Source organism: Canis lupus, chromosome 9 (assembly GCF_003254725.2).
Source record: "Canis lupus dingo isolate Sandy chromosome 9, ASM325472v2, whole genome shotgun sequence".
In the NCBI taxonomy this organism is placed as follows: domain Eukaryota; kingdom Metazoa; phylum Chordata; class Mammalia; order Carnivora; family Canidae; genus Canis; species Canis lupus.
This window is the reverse complement of record NC_064251.1, coordinates 52,837,053-52,854,000: the sequence shown is the minus strand read 5'-3', so window position 1 is coordinate 52,854,000 and position 16,948 is coordinate 52,837,053. Positions and strand designations below refer to the sequence as shown.

Below are 16,948 nucleotides of genomic sequence, written 5' to 3'. Positions count from 1 at the left end.
TAAGCCTCCCAGGCGCCCAGGTTCTAGAACATCCTTAGCAATAGCAAAGTATGTCTAGAACTGCACTGTCCGCATGGCAGCCAGTAAGCCACCCGGGGCTATTTATATTCAAATTATTAAACATTCAGTAAAATTTAAAAACCATCTCCTCAGCTGTGCTGGCCACGTTCCAGGGCTCAATAAGCACTTGCAGCTAGTGGCCGCCGTGTCAGGTGGTACAGGAGAGCACGCCCAGCGCTGGGGACAGTGCTGCTCTAGAAATACTAACCTTTTAAAACAGCATTTGCTGAGAGCGTGCTGTGTGCCAGGCACCGGGCTGAGAGCTCTCCTTGAGCCCCACGAACACAGACTGTCATCACCCCGGCCTCGGCTGTCAGCGAGGTGCTGAGGGTTAGGGCCTTATCCAAGGGCATCCCTTGGTCCTGGAGCCGCGCTTCCTTCCACCGCCTCCCTGGGCTTTGTCCTTGTCCGTCCTGTGTTCCCAGACCCCGAAACAAGGCCACCTTCCAGCTACAAGGACACACAAAACTGCACCTGGCACCTTTTATTGGCTTGGCTGAGCTTGCGGGAGGTTGGGGAAGGCATTAACTTTGTTTCCCTGGGGGATGCTCCTTGCTTGGAGCACATCAGGGGACTTTCTTGGGCAGGGGATTAATGATCCCACTCTCTATGTATTCAAAGACTGTGTACGGGTCCTGGTCAGCGTTGATGGTGGTGGCCTGCCTATAGAACTCCTCCAGCTCCAAGAAATTCCTGTAGAACAGATCCAGCTTGAGCTTGATCTGCTCTTCAGTATCCTTCGGGTTCTGCAGGAGGCGGGCCTGGATTTCCAGGGTCGGAGGCGGCTTGTACATGAGGTGGTACCTATGAGAGAGGAGGGGAGCCGGTGATCTCTGCTGCGGCCCACAGGGCAGGGGAAGAAAGGGCTTCGGTCCCACTGTTGACCCAGTTGGTCAACAGCACCACCCCACCACCACACATGTACTATCCACAACTGTGCACAGCCTCAGCTGCGCCCTGCCGCTCTGGAGATGCAGAACATGGTCCCTCCCCCAGCACTACCACCCCGGGGAGAGGATGCAGGTGGGTGACAGGTGGACTGAATAGAATAATTAAGTCCCCAACTCCTTTCTTTCATTCCTCCCCTTCCTTTCTCCCCTTTCTTCTTCCCTCCAAACATTATTTATCAGGCATCTGCTATTCGTCTGGCGTTCTGAGTGCTTCTGGCAACACGAGGCAGGCAGGACAATGTTGGCTCTGCACTCCTGGAGCTTGCAGCCGAATGGGGAAGTAGGACATCGTAACAATGACTGTGAGTGGAGAGGACAGGAAGAGCCACAGAAGGTCACCACGGGGAGGGGCCCAGGGGCAGGGCAGCATGAAGGCCAACCTACTTGACATTGGCCAGCGAGACTGTCCCTCAGCAGCAAGGATGAGAAATCAGCCTACAGTTTAGACAAATCCTGGTATTTCTTTCCTGCTTCCCCACTCCACTCCTGAATCCCTGCCGAGAAACCTGGCCCTGCGTACCAGAGACGATGGAGGCTTCTACCTCTTTGTGATCGTGGGGACTTACAGCCTGAACGCGGTGATGGTACCTGGTCAGACCGCAGAATAAAACTCAGAGTTCCCCTCTGGTGATGATGGGTTGGCCCCCAGGGAACCGGTTCCCTTCAGCGTGCCTCACAGTGAGAGCAGAGGCCTCTAAGCTTCCCGGGGACACCTGCCCGACCCAGCCACGTCACATGCCAGGGTCAGAACTGCTACTCAGGACAGAGTGGGCAAGCATTTCGCCTCGGACATTCATTCCCTGGCTTCCCTTCCAGGCAGAGGGTCCACAACCACTGCCCAGAGGAACTGGCTGGAGGAACCCACTTTCTCAAGTCTTCTGCAGTATCATCCCCAGACCCAGCCTGCTGTGGCATCATCGGTCAGCTGAACGGACAGGGGAGGCTCCCCAGCAGGGCCTGACCCTCGGAGCCCTCAGATGGCCAGCCCCCGGGAGCCTGGCACAAACCTTTCTCCCGTGACGGGATCGAGTCTTCTCAGGGTCAGCCGCTCAATGACAGAATCGAATGGCACATTCAGGAAGAACACCCTACGGGGAGAGAACAGCACCACAGTCAGCTGGAGGGGACCCCGGGCTGGACCCTGGGTACCTGAGATCAGAGACAGCATGGCCCCCCACACATGCACGGAGCCTCAGGAGCTCCGGGTCCCAAGCTCTCCAAGGTCACTGGAGAGAGAGGTAGGCAGAGGGCTCCCTGCCATGGCAGCTTGGGTGAGAATCCGCCTCCACCACAGACCTGCCGTGTGACCTCGGGCCACTCACAGCCTCTCTCAGACTCCGTTTGCTCAACTGCAAAATGGGCCAATGACCATTCCCTGGTGTTGAAGATCTGATGACATGAGGCATGTGCCAAGCTCACTGCAGGGCCTGTGGCAGCTGGGGCTATATCGGCATCCCTGTTGTTGCAGGGCACCATTCTCCAGGGTTCAGACCCCCTGGCTGCCCTCCTCCCGCAGAGCTGGGGTTGTTCTCAGCTCCCCCACTTTCTCGTTCACAAAGGAACCTGAGGGAGCAGGGCCTTCAAGGGTAAACAGCCCAGATCAGAGCGCAGCAGAAAAGACTTCTGATAACCCAGGTCTCTCCCAAATCCCTAGGGCAGATGGCCGAATGCCCACTCTTTGGCAATGGGACCCTTTTTATATATAAAACTTGAGGACAGGGACACCTAGGTGGCTCAGCAGTTGAGCATCTGCCTTCAGTTCAGGACATGATCCTGGGGTCCTGGGATCGAGTGTCGCATTGGGCTCCCTGCGTGGAGCCTGCTTCTCCCTCTGCCTGTGTCTCTGCCTCTCTCTCTGTCTCTTGTGAATAAATACATAAAATCTTAAAAAAAAAAAAAAAAAAAAAAAAAACCCTAAGGACAGAGGTTCTCAATCAAGGGTGGTTTTGCCCGGAGAAGACATCTGCCAACATACGGGACATTTCTGGTTGTCACAGTGGGGAAGGAGGTGGAGGCCAGGGTGCCAGTGGTGCCAGAGCTGGCAGGTGGGACAGAGGAGAGAAACTGGCACTCCGGGTGGAACAGGTGGGGAGAGTGAAGGGCCAAATGTTCGAGGTACCTGCCCATGGCTCTAATCCATACCCTGTCTTCTCGTGTGAAACCACCCCCATTTGTTTTTCAAACATTAACTTCTGGAATATTCTGAATTCTCACTTACTGCTCATTCATCCTTTGATTAATCCATACATGCATTCATTGAATGCCTGCTGCGTGCCAAGCACGGAAGTAAGCTCCCACGTTTACCAGCCTGTTGTGTGGAACGGAGCCCCAGGACTCTGTGGGGCCATTGTCACAGACCTCAGGGTTCGTGATAACTGCCATGTGCACCTTCTGCTGAGGACAGCATCAATGCCGATGACACCATCGACAACAAGCACTCCCCGCGCACCCACAGCCTTGTTCCTTCCACTTCCAAGTAAGTAAACCCAGGCAAGAAGCAGCTCTAAGTGCGAGAAAAATGCACATCAATGAGATTTCCTGCCTTGGCTCTGGGGGCGGAGAACCTTCAGGATGGCTATGCTGCCTGCTTCACGTTAGAGACCTGGCAATCTGGCAGGCACTGGAGGGAGCCCGGCACCCCCCGAGCCTGGATCTGCTGCCTAGGGGGGCACCTGGGCTGGGACTCAGTGCCAGGCACCCTTGTGGGTCCCATGTCCCCTAGGAATTCGATGCCATTGGTTGACTGTGTATATTTTCTGGGAACGAGATGGGTCCATGGTTCTCAGAATCTCACAGGGGTGCCATTTTTTAAAAAAATAAATGACCTTTTTTTTCCCCAAAGATTTATTTTATTTATTTATCAGAGAGACAGAGAGCAGGAGCAGAGGCAGTGAGAGAAGCAGACACCCTACTGAGCAGGAAGCCCGATGTGGGGCTTAATCCCAGGATCCCAGGATCATGACCTGAGCCCAAGCAGATGCTTAGCCCGCTGAGCCACCCAGGCGTCCCAATAAGTGACTTCTTAAAATTTCTAAATGAAGCACAGCTGACACCCAATATTGCATTAGTTTCAGGTGCACAACATAGTGATTCAACGAGTCTCTACATTCTGAACTGTTCCTACGCTAAGTGTGGTCACCACCTGTCACCACACAGAAGTTATTAGATGTTATTGACTGTCTTTCCTGTGCTATACAGCTCAGCCCCAGGACCTACTTATTTTATAACTGGAGGTTTGCACTTCTCAACCCCCTTTGCCCATTTTGCCCATTCCCATCCACCCCCCCGCAAGCACTGGGTCTGTTTTCTGTAGTCATGAGTCTGTTTCCGGGTTTTGTTTGTTCGTTCCTTTGTTTTGTTTGGTTTTGACTCCACAGATAAGTGAGATCTGTGGTGTTTTTCTCTGTCTTATTTCACTTAGCGTCATTCCTTCTACGTTCACCCAGTTGTCACGAATGGCAGGATTTCATTCTTTTTTATGGCTGAGTCATGTCCCATAGCAGATGTTACCCCGTGTCTCTATCCAGCCATCCACTGATGGACACTGGGGCCGCTTCTGTATCTTGGCCATTGTTACTAATGCTGCAGTGAACGGAGGTGCAGGGGGGCAGATTCATTTTTTTTAAGATTTTATTTATTTATTCATGAGAGACACAGAGATACAGGCAGAAGGAGAAGCAGGCTCCTCAAGGGGAGCCCGATGTGGGACTTGATCCCCAGACTCCGGGATCACGACCCGAGCAGAAGGCCTACTCTCAACCACTGAGCCACCTAGGTGCACCCTTTTTTTTTACTTTAAATTTTTTTTTTTTTTAGATTGTCTTCACAAGTGGAACCTACTGGGTCCTCTGGTTGTTCTACTTGTAATTTTTTAAGGAATTTTGCTATACTGTTCTCCAGAGCAGCTGCACCAGTTTGCATTCCCACCAGCAGCGCACGAGGGCTCCCCTTTCTCCACGTCCTCGCCAATACTTGTTGTTTCTTGGGTTTTTGATTTTAGCCATGGTGACAGGCATGAGGTGGTATCTCGTTGTGGTTTTGATGTGTATTTCCCTGGTGATGAGCGATGTGCAGCATCTGTTCACGTGTCTGTAGGCCATCTGGAAGTCTTCATAAAAATGTTTATTGAGGTCCTCTGCTCACTTTTAATCAGATTATTTGTTTTTTTGGGTGTTGAATTGTGGGAGTTCTTAAGACATTTGGATATTAAGAAGGGGTGCCAATTCTTTTTTTTTTTAAGATTTATTTATTTACTTGAGAGAGAACAGGGTGAGAGACAGGGGGAAAGACTCTCAAGCAGGCTTCCTGCTGAGCATGGAGCCTAACTTGGGGCTCGATTCCAGTACCCCAGGATCATGACCTGAGCTGAAGGCAGATGCTTAATTGACTGAGCCACACAGGCACCCGAAGGGGTGACAATTCTTAAAAATGGTTATGAGTCACTGATCTGAGCAAAGCCTCCTATTTTACTGAGATGAGAAACATGACCATGGCTGAGGAGGGTGCACAGCGGGGCTGCTCCACATGATGCACTTGGTCTACACACTTGCTGCTTCCCTGAGCTTATAGATGCCTGCTGATTCCCCGTGGGAGGCTGCCCTGGTTGTCTCTCATCTTTGTGACTTGTCTGAAGTTAACCCACCCCAGGGCTGCAGGGCTGGGCATGAAGAAGGCCTGGGGTGTGGCCAATCTGAGGGCCGGCTCCTCCTGTGGACAGGAATCGGATCAGGATGCAAGCTGATCCAAGCCAGGCCAATAAGAGGCTGCACCACGACTTGCCAGAAAGGACCTTTCTTTTTGCTGGGACTGCTAAGCTGATGGTGTGAGACCTGGGGCTGCCTGGGGAGCCTACCTGAGAATGAGGCCAGCCACAACAGAGAGGACACAGATGGTGAGAGACACGTTTGGTGCCCTGGATCAAGCCGTGCCCGAAGCCGACACACCCCTCAGTGTTTCCCTGACGTGAATACATAAAGCTCTTCTTTGGCTTACGCTGGTTTGAGCTGTGTTTCCTGCAATTGTTCCCCAAGGGACACTTAATACTTCTAGTCTCTTCGATGCCACTTGCTTCTAGAAAATGTGTACACTTTTTAAGAACATGAGTCCCTGAGCCAAGGCAAGTTCTCCCCACTGCCTTCTTCTCCCTGCCTCATTTTGCCCACGCCGTTTGCGTAGGTTTGCTTCTGCCCAGTTGCCAAGAAGACCCTCGCCAGTGCCTGATGAAAGCCGCAGCCACCCCTGCACAAAGCGAGAGCGGTGGTTTCCACAGCAGCCTGGGGGGCCAGGAGCCACGAAAACCCACTTCTTCCCTGCACATGTTCTTGATAATGATTTCCATTCACAACGTGGCTGCAAAATAACAGCCACCAAATAAAACATGCGAGATTGGGGAGCATCTGAACACGGGAGCACAGGTGTTTCAACGAGCTTTTATCCCTCACGCTCCAAACACGCTGGGCCCCCCACCCCCACCCCCGAGACTTGCGAGGCCCAACAGCAACACCAACACACGGCTGTCACCGCGGCTGGCGGCTGGCGGCGCCGCTCTGGATGCCGACGCCAGTAGAAAGGAAGCCAGTTTGGAAATCCCTGATAATTGATGCTGTTTCGTAAACAAACAAGCCCCAATTGAAAGATTTTTAACCCAGCATATCAAGACTGCTTGTCGTCATTCAAGGGAATGGCTTGTGAAAGGCTGGCGAGATCAGAAGCACAAGGACACCAACTTGGTACTTGAAACGTGTCGCGGGGAAAAGCCTCACTGGAGAAGGAGCTGTGCTTCCATGCTGGAAGCTTCTGATTAGCCAGGCTCCTGGAGCCGTGGTGCCGGAGCCGGGTGGCGGGTGGAGCAGGGAGTCTGAGCAGCTCTGCGGAGATGCACTGGCCCGTGTGTGCCCTGCCTGGCCTGTGTTTTGCATTCTGCTGCTCATTTCCAGTCACACAGCCAGGAATGGGACAATGAAGGCAGCCGAGAGTACCCACAGCAGGGTGGCAGGCAGAAGCCGGCCGGCTGGGAGCACGGGGGAGCCAGGATTCACCAGGGGCAGGGGTGACACCTGCTTAGGGAATCACAGAACCTTGGGCCGGTGGATGCTTCAGGAGAGAAGGAGGAAGGTCCACTGGGAGGCCTCTGCTCCCGTGCTGCTCAAAGTAGGGTCCCCGATGGGCAGCCCCAGTACCACCTGGGAGCTCTGCTTCCCCGCCCGCCTACCCGCTGAATCGGAGTCAACATTTTAACAAGATCCATAGTGACTTACACCCACAACCAGGTTGGAGAAGCACTGCCCCCGATCCCACGTTTCCAAGATATGTCTGGTGTTGAGAGTCATGGGGAGGACTTTTCTGAAATACATTCTGGGCAGCCCTCTCTGAGCTACCAAACAAAAACCGCCAGGGGAGGGGCTGGGAGTCCTGAATTTGTAAACCAGCAGCTCAGGGTGATGAATGCTCAGGCAGGGGTGGGAGCCAAGGCTCTAATCCCAGCTGTCACCGTTGGCCACACCCTAGAACCATCACAGCAGGTCTGAGAATCCTGAGGACTGGTCCCTGCCGCCCCCTGGAGATTCAGCTATAATTGGCCAAAGGTGAGGCCTGGGAATGGAGGTTTTAAAAAGCTCCCCAAGTAACTGTAGTATATAGTCAAGGCCTAGAACCACTGTTCTGGTCCAATCTGCTCGTGTACAAGATGGGAAGACAGAGTCCCAGAGCGGTCAGGGCTTATCTTCCATCACCCAGGGTACTGGTGCCTGATACCCAGTGGCAGCTGGAATCATACTCATTCTCATGGTGCCCCCTCTGGCCACACTGTCTGGGGCTCTATTTGGGGAGCTAAGACAGCCTTCTTTCTCAAAGGCCTTGAAGAGCTAAGTCCTCTGGAAGTTGAGGGACAGAACTTTCCTTGAACCCCAGCATAGACTTGGTAAATTGAGCGATCAGATGTACGACTGCTGACTTTAAGTAAATACGGTGTCCACTGCAGCCCAGAGGCAGCATCCTTCCCTTGGTAGCCTCTTGATTTCAAGCAATAAGCCTCTACTGGGGAGCAAAACTCTATACGAAGCTCATGGTGTAACTGCAGTGAGATACCACTTCACACTCATTTGGATAGCTATTATAAACAGCCAGCAAATAACAAGTGTTGGCAAGAATCTGGAGAAAGTGGAACCCTTGTGCACCACTAGTGGGAAGGTAAAATGGTGCATCTGCTGTGGAGAAGGGCCTGGTGGCTCCTCGAAAAAGTCAACATAGGACCCTATGATTTAGCTATTCCATTTCTGACTGTATATCCAAAATGAGGGAAAGCAGATGCTAGAACAGACATTTGCACACCCAAGCTCACAGCGGCATTATTCACAATAGCCAAAAGGGGGAAAGAACCCAGATGTCCATCGATGGACGACTAGATAAACAAAATGTAGTGTGTACACACAATAAAATATTGTTCAGTCTTGAAAGGGAATGAAATCCTGATACCTGCTATAACGTGGATGAACCTTCAAGGCATGACACTAAGTGAAATAAGCCAGACACAAAAGGATGACTAGTGTTTGGTCCCATTTCTATGAGGTCTCTAGAGGAATCAAATTCAGACACAGAATGTAGAATGCTGAACACCAAAGTATGGGGAAGGGAATGGGGAGGGGAGGAGGAGGAGGCACAGGAAGGGGTGGTGGGAGGGGACAGGGGAAGGGTGGGGAGAGGGGAGGGGAGGGGGAGTTCGTGTTTAATGGGGAGAGAGTTTCCGTTGAGGAAGATGAAAAAAGTTCTGGGGATGGATGGTGGTGAGGCCACACAACACCGTGAATGTACTTACTGCTACTGAATTGTATACTTAAGAATGGCTAGAAGAGTAAATTTTACATTAAGTATATTTTATCTCAATAAAAAAGTAAGTACTGTGGTGTAGTTTATAAACATGATGGTGAAGGCAGGGGGAGGGGTGGTTCTCTGGCCTTACAATTTAATGAGGTTCAGAATATACACGTGTACAAATAAATGGATGAACCAAAGAATACAAACCATGGGATAGTACTAAGTCTAAAGTAACTATAATGCCAATGCTACACAAATGTTCAGAAAACAGAGGAGAAGAGAAGAGAATTTACTTTATTAGGCAACCTTTCCCTGATTCCCAAATGCGGACAAAGACCCTACAGGAAGCCAGAGACCAATATCCCCCCCAGGAAGCAAAAATACTCAACAAAATGTTAACAAACTGAATCCAGCAACATGTAAAAAGAATGATACCTTACAGCTAAGTGCAGTTTTGGGAGTGAAAGTCAAAACATTCACCAATCAATGTACTTTACTACATAAAAGAGAAAAAACTATACAATCATTTCAACAGGTGCAGGAAAAGCATTTAACAAGATTTTACACCAATTTCTGATAAATACTCTAAGCAAACTCGAAATAGAAGGTAAATTCCCCAATCCAATAAAGGATATTCACACACAAAAAAACTATAGCTAACATCATATTTAATGGTGAAAGACTGAATGCTTTCTGCTAAGACTGGGAACAAGAGAAGGCTGTCCATTCTCACCACGCCTCTTCAACATCATACCAGAAGTCCTGGTTAATGTAATATGACAAGAAAAGGGAATAATGTACATACAAATTGACAGGGAAGAAATAAAATTGTATTTGTAGAGTATGTAAGTATCTAAATAGAAGTACCAAAGAATCTTCAAAAGGTTTCTATAATTTATAAGTAAGTTTAGTGAATTCACAGGATACAAAATCAATGTACAAAAAATAAATTCACTTTCAAGGTACCAGCAACAAACATTTGGAAACTGACATTTTTAAGTATCATTTACAAGGGCACCTGGGTGGTTCAGCCAGTTAAGCTTCTGCCTTCAGCTAAGGTCACAATCTCAGAGTCCTGGGATCAGGCCCCACATCAGGGTCTCTGCTCAGCAGAGAGTCTGCTTCTCCCTCTCCCTCTGCCCCTCCTCTTGCTCATTCTCTCTCTTTCTCAAATAAATAAAACATCTTTTTAAAAGCTACTGTTTACAACAGTATAAAAAAGACATATAGGTAAAGCTAACAAAATAAGATCTGTGTGCAGAAAACTACAAAACACTGATGAAAGATTTCAGATTTAACTAAATGGGGAGTTATACCATGTTCGTGGACTCAGAGACTCAGTATTGTTAAAATGTCAATCCTCCCTAATTATAGATTTGGTGTAATTCCAACCAAAATTCCAAGGTTTTTTGACGATTCTATACACGGTAACTCTCAAGTTACATGGAGAGTGTTTCTGGAAGAGAACTGGATTCGGTAGAACACTGCTGAACGAGAACAAATTAATTTCAAGGCTTACTACAAAGCTACAGTAGTCAGGATAGTATGAGTGTTAGTGAAAGGCTAGACACATAGATTAAAGGAACTTTAATAGACTCACACAAATATGGTCAATTACTTTTCCGTAAAGGTGGCAACACAATTCAACAGATAAAGGTGGTGCTGGAACAATTAAACATTCAGATGCAAATAATGGTAATAATCTTGACCCACACCTCATCCGATGCACAAAATTTACGTCAAAACAGATCATAAACCTAAATATAAAACCCAACACTATGAAACTTCTCGGAGAAGACCTTTGTGACCTTGTATTAAAGATTTCCTAGATAGGACACCAAAATTGTGTACCTGTAAATGAAAAAAATTGGTTAGATTTCATTAAAAATTTCTGCTCTTCCGAAGACATTAAGAAAATGAAAGGTATGCCAGAGACCAGGAGAACATATTTGACAAATGTATACCCGACAAAGGATTTGTACCCAGAGTACGTAAAAATGTGAACTTTATGTACACAAATAACATACAGAAGGAGGCACAAATAGATCCCTAATTACCTTGTATTTCCAAATTTGATACTGAAATTGGGCAAGCCTAATCTAGGAAAACAGTTTCCTGAAAAAGGCTCAAACTGCCTTCTCTTTCCACAATTCTTTCAGAGCCTTGGGGCTGCGCCAAGCCCACTGGAAGGCAGTGGCACTATCCTAGCTTTAAGCAAAGACCAGGCCTCTGCCATTTGGACCCTCTTTCTGGGGCTGAGACACTCGCAGAGCTCACCCTTCTGTGTCTGCTGCAGTGACTCTCGGGCTTCAGTATAATCAAGGTGTCTCCTCTCAAGGGGAGCATCCCCCACTGATGCAGGGAACCAAAGAGAAAAATGCAGAATGACCCCGTGCATTAACACTTGGGATGGTCTGCTCATCTTTAACTAGAATGTGCACGCGTGACACCCAGAGAGAGAGGTCATTGAAGAGAGGCGACATTGAAGCAGTTGCCAACCAGTCCTCGTACAATGGCAACCCCTGGGGCGCTCGTATGGCACACGGTGGGAGTGACCATTTTTTATAGACTTGTCAGGACAAGAAACCCTGTGAGTCTGAGGGCAGAGAGAGGCAGCCTCCGTGTCTGGAGACAACCGCATCGGAGGCTGGGTAGAAGGAACAAGTGAATCATGCAGAGACTAGCAAAACACAAAAACAGGAAAACTGAGTCACCTGCAGGAAGATTCACACCTCGGAACACACTAGGCCTGAGCTGTCTGAGGACAGGCGCTGGGGGGGTCTTGTCGGCATCCTTTGCACAGGACATGGGGTAAGGGCCAGATGTGCATGCAGTGAACAGGCAGATGCTGACTGGGATGCCAGGGGAGGCCTAACAGAGAAGCACCCCATCATGGGGACCCCCAGCCCCCCAAGTCCTCATGCAGGTCCTGGGCTACAGGCATGGCTGTGGCTTCCTGTAGCACCGTCATGAGACTGTGTGCAGGGGAGCACAATGTAGGAGAGGATTTGGACACAAGCCCTCCCTGAGTCTGGAATGGGCCATGGCCAGCACTGTATAATTTTTACTCTGTATATTTTTTTTTACTCGACACATGTCCAATTTGAAAACTAAAGGCCAGACATCTCCACCTCATTTCAAAACCTCACGCATCACGTCTCCTGCCCTCAGGCAGCAGCTGCGGTGTCCCTCACTTCCCACTCCCCACTCCTTAAAAAAAGGAGGCTCCCGCTGGCCATTTCTTGTTTAAAACTGCGCATAATTGATGATGGTAAATCTACCCTGGCTGAGTCTAAAATCTCTCCAGGGGCAAGAGGGACACTCTCCGTGACTGTCATTAACTGGTAAATTAGGGAGTGCTCCTGGCGGTTTACCGTGCGCCATACAAAATGCAGCAGTCTGGTTTGAGCAGAAGGACCCAGGGATCAAATTCCTGCATAATCCATCTCAATTTTAAAGTTGTCTTAAAATTGCTGCCTCCCTCACCACCGGGAAGAAAGAGTCATTCCTCCGCCTGCCGCCACCCAGACGCTCCCTAGACAATCGTGAAATGCAAATCACTGGAAGCCAGAAAGTTGGGCAAACTTTTCCCAAAGAGAAAGGCGAATGAGCTGAAGGCAAAAATGACAGTAGGTGAGTGGAACCATCTCAAGAGCGATGTGATGAGACGGGCCAGGGCGCGCCAGACCATGGAGTCACAGGGGACACGCAGGAGCTGGCTACAGGGTCCTCCCGGCAGCAGGCAAGGCCCCGTGTCTGCACTCGTCCTCCCACTTTGCGGGCTCACCCAGCCCCGCCGTGGCGGCGCTAATGCAGCCAGTTCCAGGCACTCAGTGTGGTGGGGCCACACTGATCACTCCCTTCCTTCTCTGCTGGCCGCCCTACAGCTCCAGGTCTGTGTTTGAGGCGCTCATGGCCCAGCTGGTCTCCTCTGTGCGCTCAGGACATAAAGGTCCCGCGTGTTCCAGAAACCCCCATCTTCCTTGGGCACAGGCCGACCACGCTACACCTTCCAGCCTGCACCCAGAGCCTCAGCCTGCGGCTACACAAAAACCCTGCTGGCTCGGGGCCCCCTCCGACAGTAGGAACACTGGCCCACCCTGCTCAGCACTGAAGTCCACCAGTGTGGACACCAGTCCAGATCCAATGGCCAGCAGCAGTCCCAAAAGAACATCTGAGCTGGTGGACATTTGGTGGGTGTCCTGGGGTGTGGCTGACACACAGGCGCTCCGTCAGATTCCCGTCTAGGAAACAATCTGTGGCTCAGCTGTAAGGACTGTGATCAGCTCACAGCTGCCGGCTGCAAAGATCTTCAGAGGCTTGCACCCTGTGTCACCGTTTTGGCCACATTTATTGAGATATAATTCACCCCTCGAAAGTGTGCAATGTAATGATTTTCTCTACACTCACAGAGTTGTGCGACCCGTCGGCACACTCTAAGTTAGAGCCTTTTCATCACCGGCAAAGGGAACCCGATACCCATATGCAGGCCGTGCCTCCCGCTACCCTCCTCTAGCCCCTACGGTCTACGGATTTGCCTCTTCTGGACATTTCCTAAAAATACAAGCATATGCAGCCTTCCCAGTCCTCATTTAGGAGACTAGAGAAAAAAAGAGGAGTACGCCACGGGGTTAGTTTAAGGACTAAACACAATAATCCATATAAAGTATGTAATGCGGGAAGCCTGAGTGGCTCAGTGGCTGAGCATCTGTCTTTGGCTCAGGACATGATCCCAGGGTCCTGGGATCGAGTTCTGCATCAAGCTTCCCGCATGGATCCTGCTTCTGTCTCTACCTCTGTGTGTCTCCCATGAATAAATAAATTTAAAAAAATAAAGTACATAATGCATGATAATAACATAGAATATCCATGTGGGCCTGCATGCCCCGCATCTTCCGGGAGGCCTAATGTTCCGGACATCCACCTGCACTGCAGTGGGCGTCAGAGCCTCCTTCCCTCTTCTGGCCAAGTCGTGTTCCATTGTATGGGCAGACCTCACTGGTGTGTCCTTTCATCAGCTGATGGACATTTTAACCCAAGCTTCTTTTCTTTTTAATTTAATTAAAATTCAATTAATTAACACATAGTGTATTATTGGTTTCTGAGGTAGGGGTCAGTGATTCATAAGTCGTATATAACACCCAGTGCTCAACACATCACGTGCCCTCCTTCATGCCCGTCACCCAGTTACCCCATCCTCTCACCCCCACCCCCTCCAGCAACTGTCAGTTTGTTTCTTAGAGTTAAGAGTTGCTTATCGTTTGTCTCCCTGATTTTGTCTTATGTTATTTTTCCCTCCCTTCCCCTATGCTCCTGTTTTGTTTCTTAAATTCCACATATGAATGAAATCATAGGATAATTGGCTTTCTCTAATTGACCTATTTTGCTCAGCAATAAATAGTTCCATCCGTGTCGTTACGAATGGCAAGATCTCTTTTTTTGATAGCTAATATTCCATTGTACATACATACACCACATCTTCTTTATCCATTCATCTGTCGATGGACATCTGGGCTGTCTCCACAGTTTGGCTACTGTGGACATTGCTGCTATAAACTTTGGGGTGCAGGTGCCCCTTCAGATTACTGTGTTTGTTTCCTTGGGCTAAATAAATCCCTAGTAGTGCAATTGCTGTTAACCCAAACTTCTGAACATGGTCATACTCCTCTGGGGCAGCCATTGGCCTGTGATGGAGCACAAGCAGTACCCAGGCCTGGCTCTCCCACCCAGGGCAGCCCCCTCAGTGGGGGAGCCTCACTCTGGAGCTCCCTGCTGGGTTGGTGGAGCCCAGGTCGGGGCCGCCCCGCTGACACCATGGCTCCCCACCCCATCCTGCTTCAGTCCCCTGTCTCTGATCAGCTGTTGGTTCCTCATCAAGCTTTTTACATCCTGACTCCATCTCGGTGTCTGCTTCCTGGAGCACCCACCCGGTGACATATGCCCTGGAAGGCCTCAGTGCCCTCTAAAGGAACGGCAGCTTCCTGTTCCCAAGTCTGCCCCCGCCAGACTGCCAGCTCCCGGGGGCAGGGCGCAGCGCTCCTGGGGCAGGAGAGAGAGAGGAGCAATTTATCCTCCGGGTGTCCCTATATAAGGATTACAAGGAAATAGAACCTCACAAGGTTATTTCAAGGATAAATACGATAATCCATACCGTGCTGAGTGTACCATAAGAGGAGAATCTCCACGAGGGCCAACATGCCAGGCACTCTCCTAAGACCCAGCATGCCTTAGGTCAGCTCCTCGTCACAACCTTACAGGGGTGAACGCTATCATCTCCCTGACAGCAGCTGAGTAAACCATGGGACGGAGAAGGTCAGCAACTAGCCATAACTCACCAGCTCCAACGTGGCTGGGATGGTTGATTTTAGGTGTCAGCTTGAATGGGCCACAGGTTACTAGATGTTTGGTCAAACATTTTTCTGGCTGTAGCTGTGAGAGTGTTTTGGAGATTACCATTTACGTTGCTGAACAGAAGGAAGCCGACGGCCTTCCCAGTTGTGGGTGGGCCTCATCCAATCAGTTGAAGGTGTGACTAGAACCAAAAGCCTGACCCTCCCCTGAGTAAAGGAGAATCTTCCTCTCTGATGGCCTTCAGGCAGGGATATGGGAGGACTTCCTCCTGTCTTCAGATCTAATGAGGTGGGGTGGGGTCAACATTTATGCAACCTCATCCCCAAGGCTCACTGGACCCCACTTCAAATTCCTTTAGGCCAAAGCCTTCCTGTCTTCTGGCTCTTCCTGGGTCTCAAGCCCTCCAGCTTTTTCTAACTCACCCTGTAGATCTTGGGGGTCGCCAGCTTTTATATTTCATGAGCCAATTTCCTATAATGAATCTGTTCTCTGTGTACCATACACATCCTATTGGTTCTGTTTCTCTGGAGAGCTCTAACACGGTGGCAGGGCCAGGATTCAAACACAGGCCGTCTGCTCTGGTGTCCGTGCAGCTGACCTCCTTGGTCTGTTGTGAATTTGCTAAAAGAGGAGGGAAGGAAGGAATTTGCTAGGTAGGTCTCAGCCTCCCACTGCTCAGCACAAACCACAGACTCTGACACATGCGCTCTGGGGTTGGGCTGCACAGACCCCCAGGTTCAGAGCCAGCTGGGGTCAATGGCATCTTTCTTCATGTCAAGCAGACCAGCTGAGAGGACCTCAAGTCAGGGAACGGGGCAAACGCTAAGGAGGCCTCCTCATGTGCCTTTGTGGGCAGCCCAACCTGCCACCGAGCCAGCCCCTGGTGCTGCTCTGGGAGCAAGAATTTGCTTCAAGGACCAGAGAGCAGGGTGAGGAAGATCTGGACCCTTGGGCCCCCTGGGAAACAAGTGCTTTTCCTTGTCACTGGTCCCCCAAGACAAGGAGCAGAGGGAGGGGTATGTGAATTCATTTCGAGGCTCCCCTGCTCCAAACCACTGTCAGTGACAAAAGCTGTGTTAAAATGTGTCCCTGGTGAAGCGTCCTCAGCCTCACCACTTCTCTGCCTGTGCTCAGAACCTCTGCTCTGACTTTTCCATTGTATGTTTTAAGGGGCTGCAGAGAAGCTTCTGTTTCAGCCCTTCCCACAGCTGGGGTTTCCTCCAGGAGTCTCTCCCTCCAAACATGGCTCACTATGTGGCTTCGATTTTAATTCCTTGGTGCTCATTAGCTACCACCTCCATCATCATCATGGTCCCGCGAACGTTCACGTACTTACTGCATGCCAGGCACCTGTACTAAGCATGTTACACACATGTGTTGCCCTGTGTAATCCTCACAGGAAGCACATGACACAAGCCCTAGGATCCTGCCCGTTTCAAGGACGAGAACCTTTCAGTCCCCCAAGAGGTTAGGTGATGCCTGCAGGCTGGGCTCCAGGTCTAGCTGCTCTAAGACCCTCCTTCCTGCCCTGCTGCCTTCCTGTTTGTAAAATAATTCAGCTTCATGCCCTGCGGTTTTAGAGCATCATGAGGCTTCGGCTGAGAATCAGGACACGGTAAGTGAACCCTGAAGCAATTTAGGAGAAGGGCCAGTGCAGCGGGATTGGGGTAACGCTGCCAATGCACCCGGGCCTCAAGGCTCGCTGAACCCCTCCTCAGACCCCCCGTGGGCCAAAGCCACCGCTTCATCGGTGTGGCCACCTGGCTCCCCGGGGC

General features: G+C 50.3%; 1 protein-coding gene across 4 annotated transcripts in view; it reads right to left on the bottom strand.

The window, feature by feature from the left end:
* Positions 1-529: 529 nt before the first annotated feature.
* Positions 530-16,948, bottom strand: part of AK8 (adenylate kinase 8) — a 127,504-nt gene continuing 111,085 nt past the window's right edge. For 3 of the 4 annotated variants that reach the window (XM_049114945.1, XM_049114946.1, XM_049114947.1), the window contains one exon: positions 2,970-6,022. In XM_049114945.1, coding sequence (XP_048970902.1) covers positions 5,644-6,022 — 379 coding nt within the window. In that variant the 3' untranslated portion in view covers positions 2,970-5,643. Of the gene's footprint in view, positions 865-2,017; positions 2,099-2,969; positions 6,023-16,948 lie in introns of those variants that run through there. The other variant, XM_025475611.3, reaches the window with a different exon arrangement.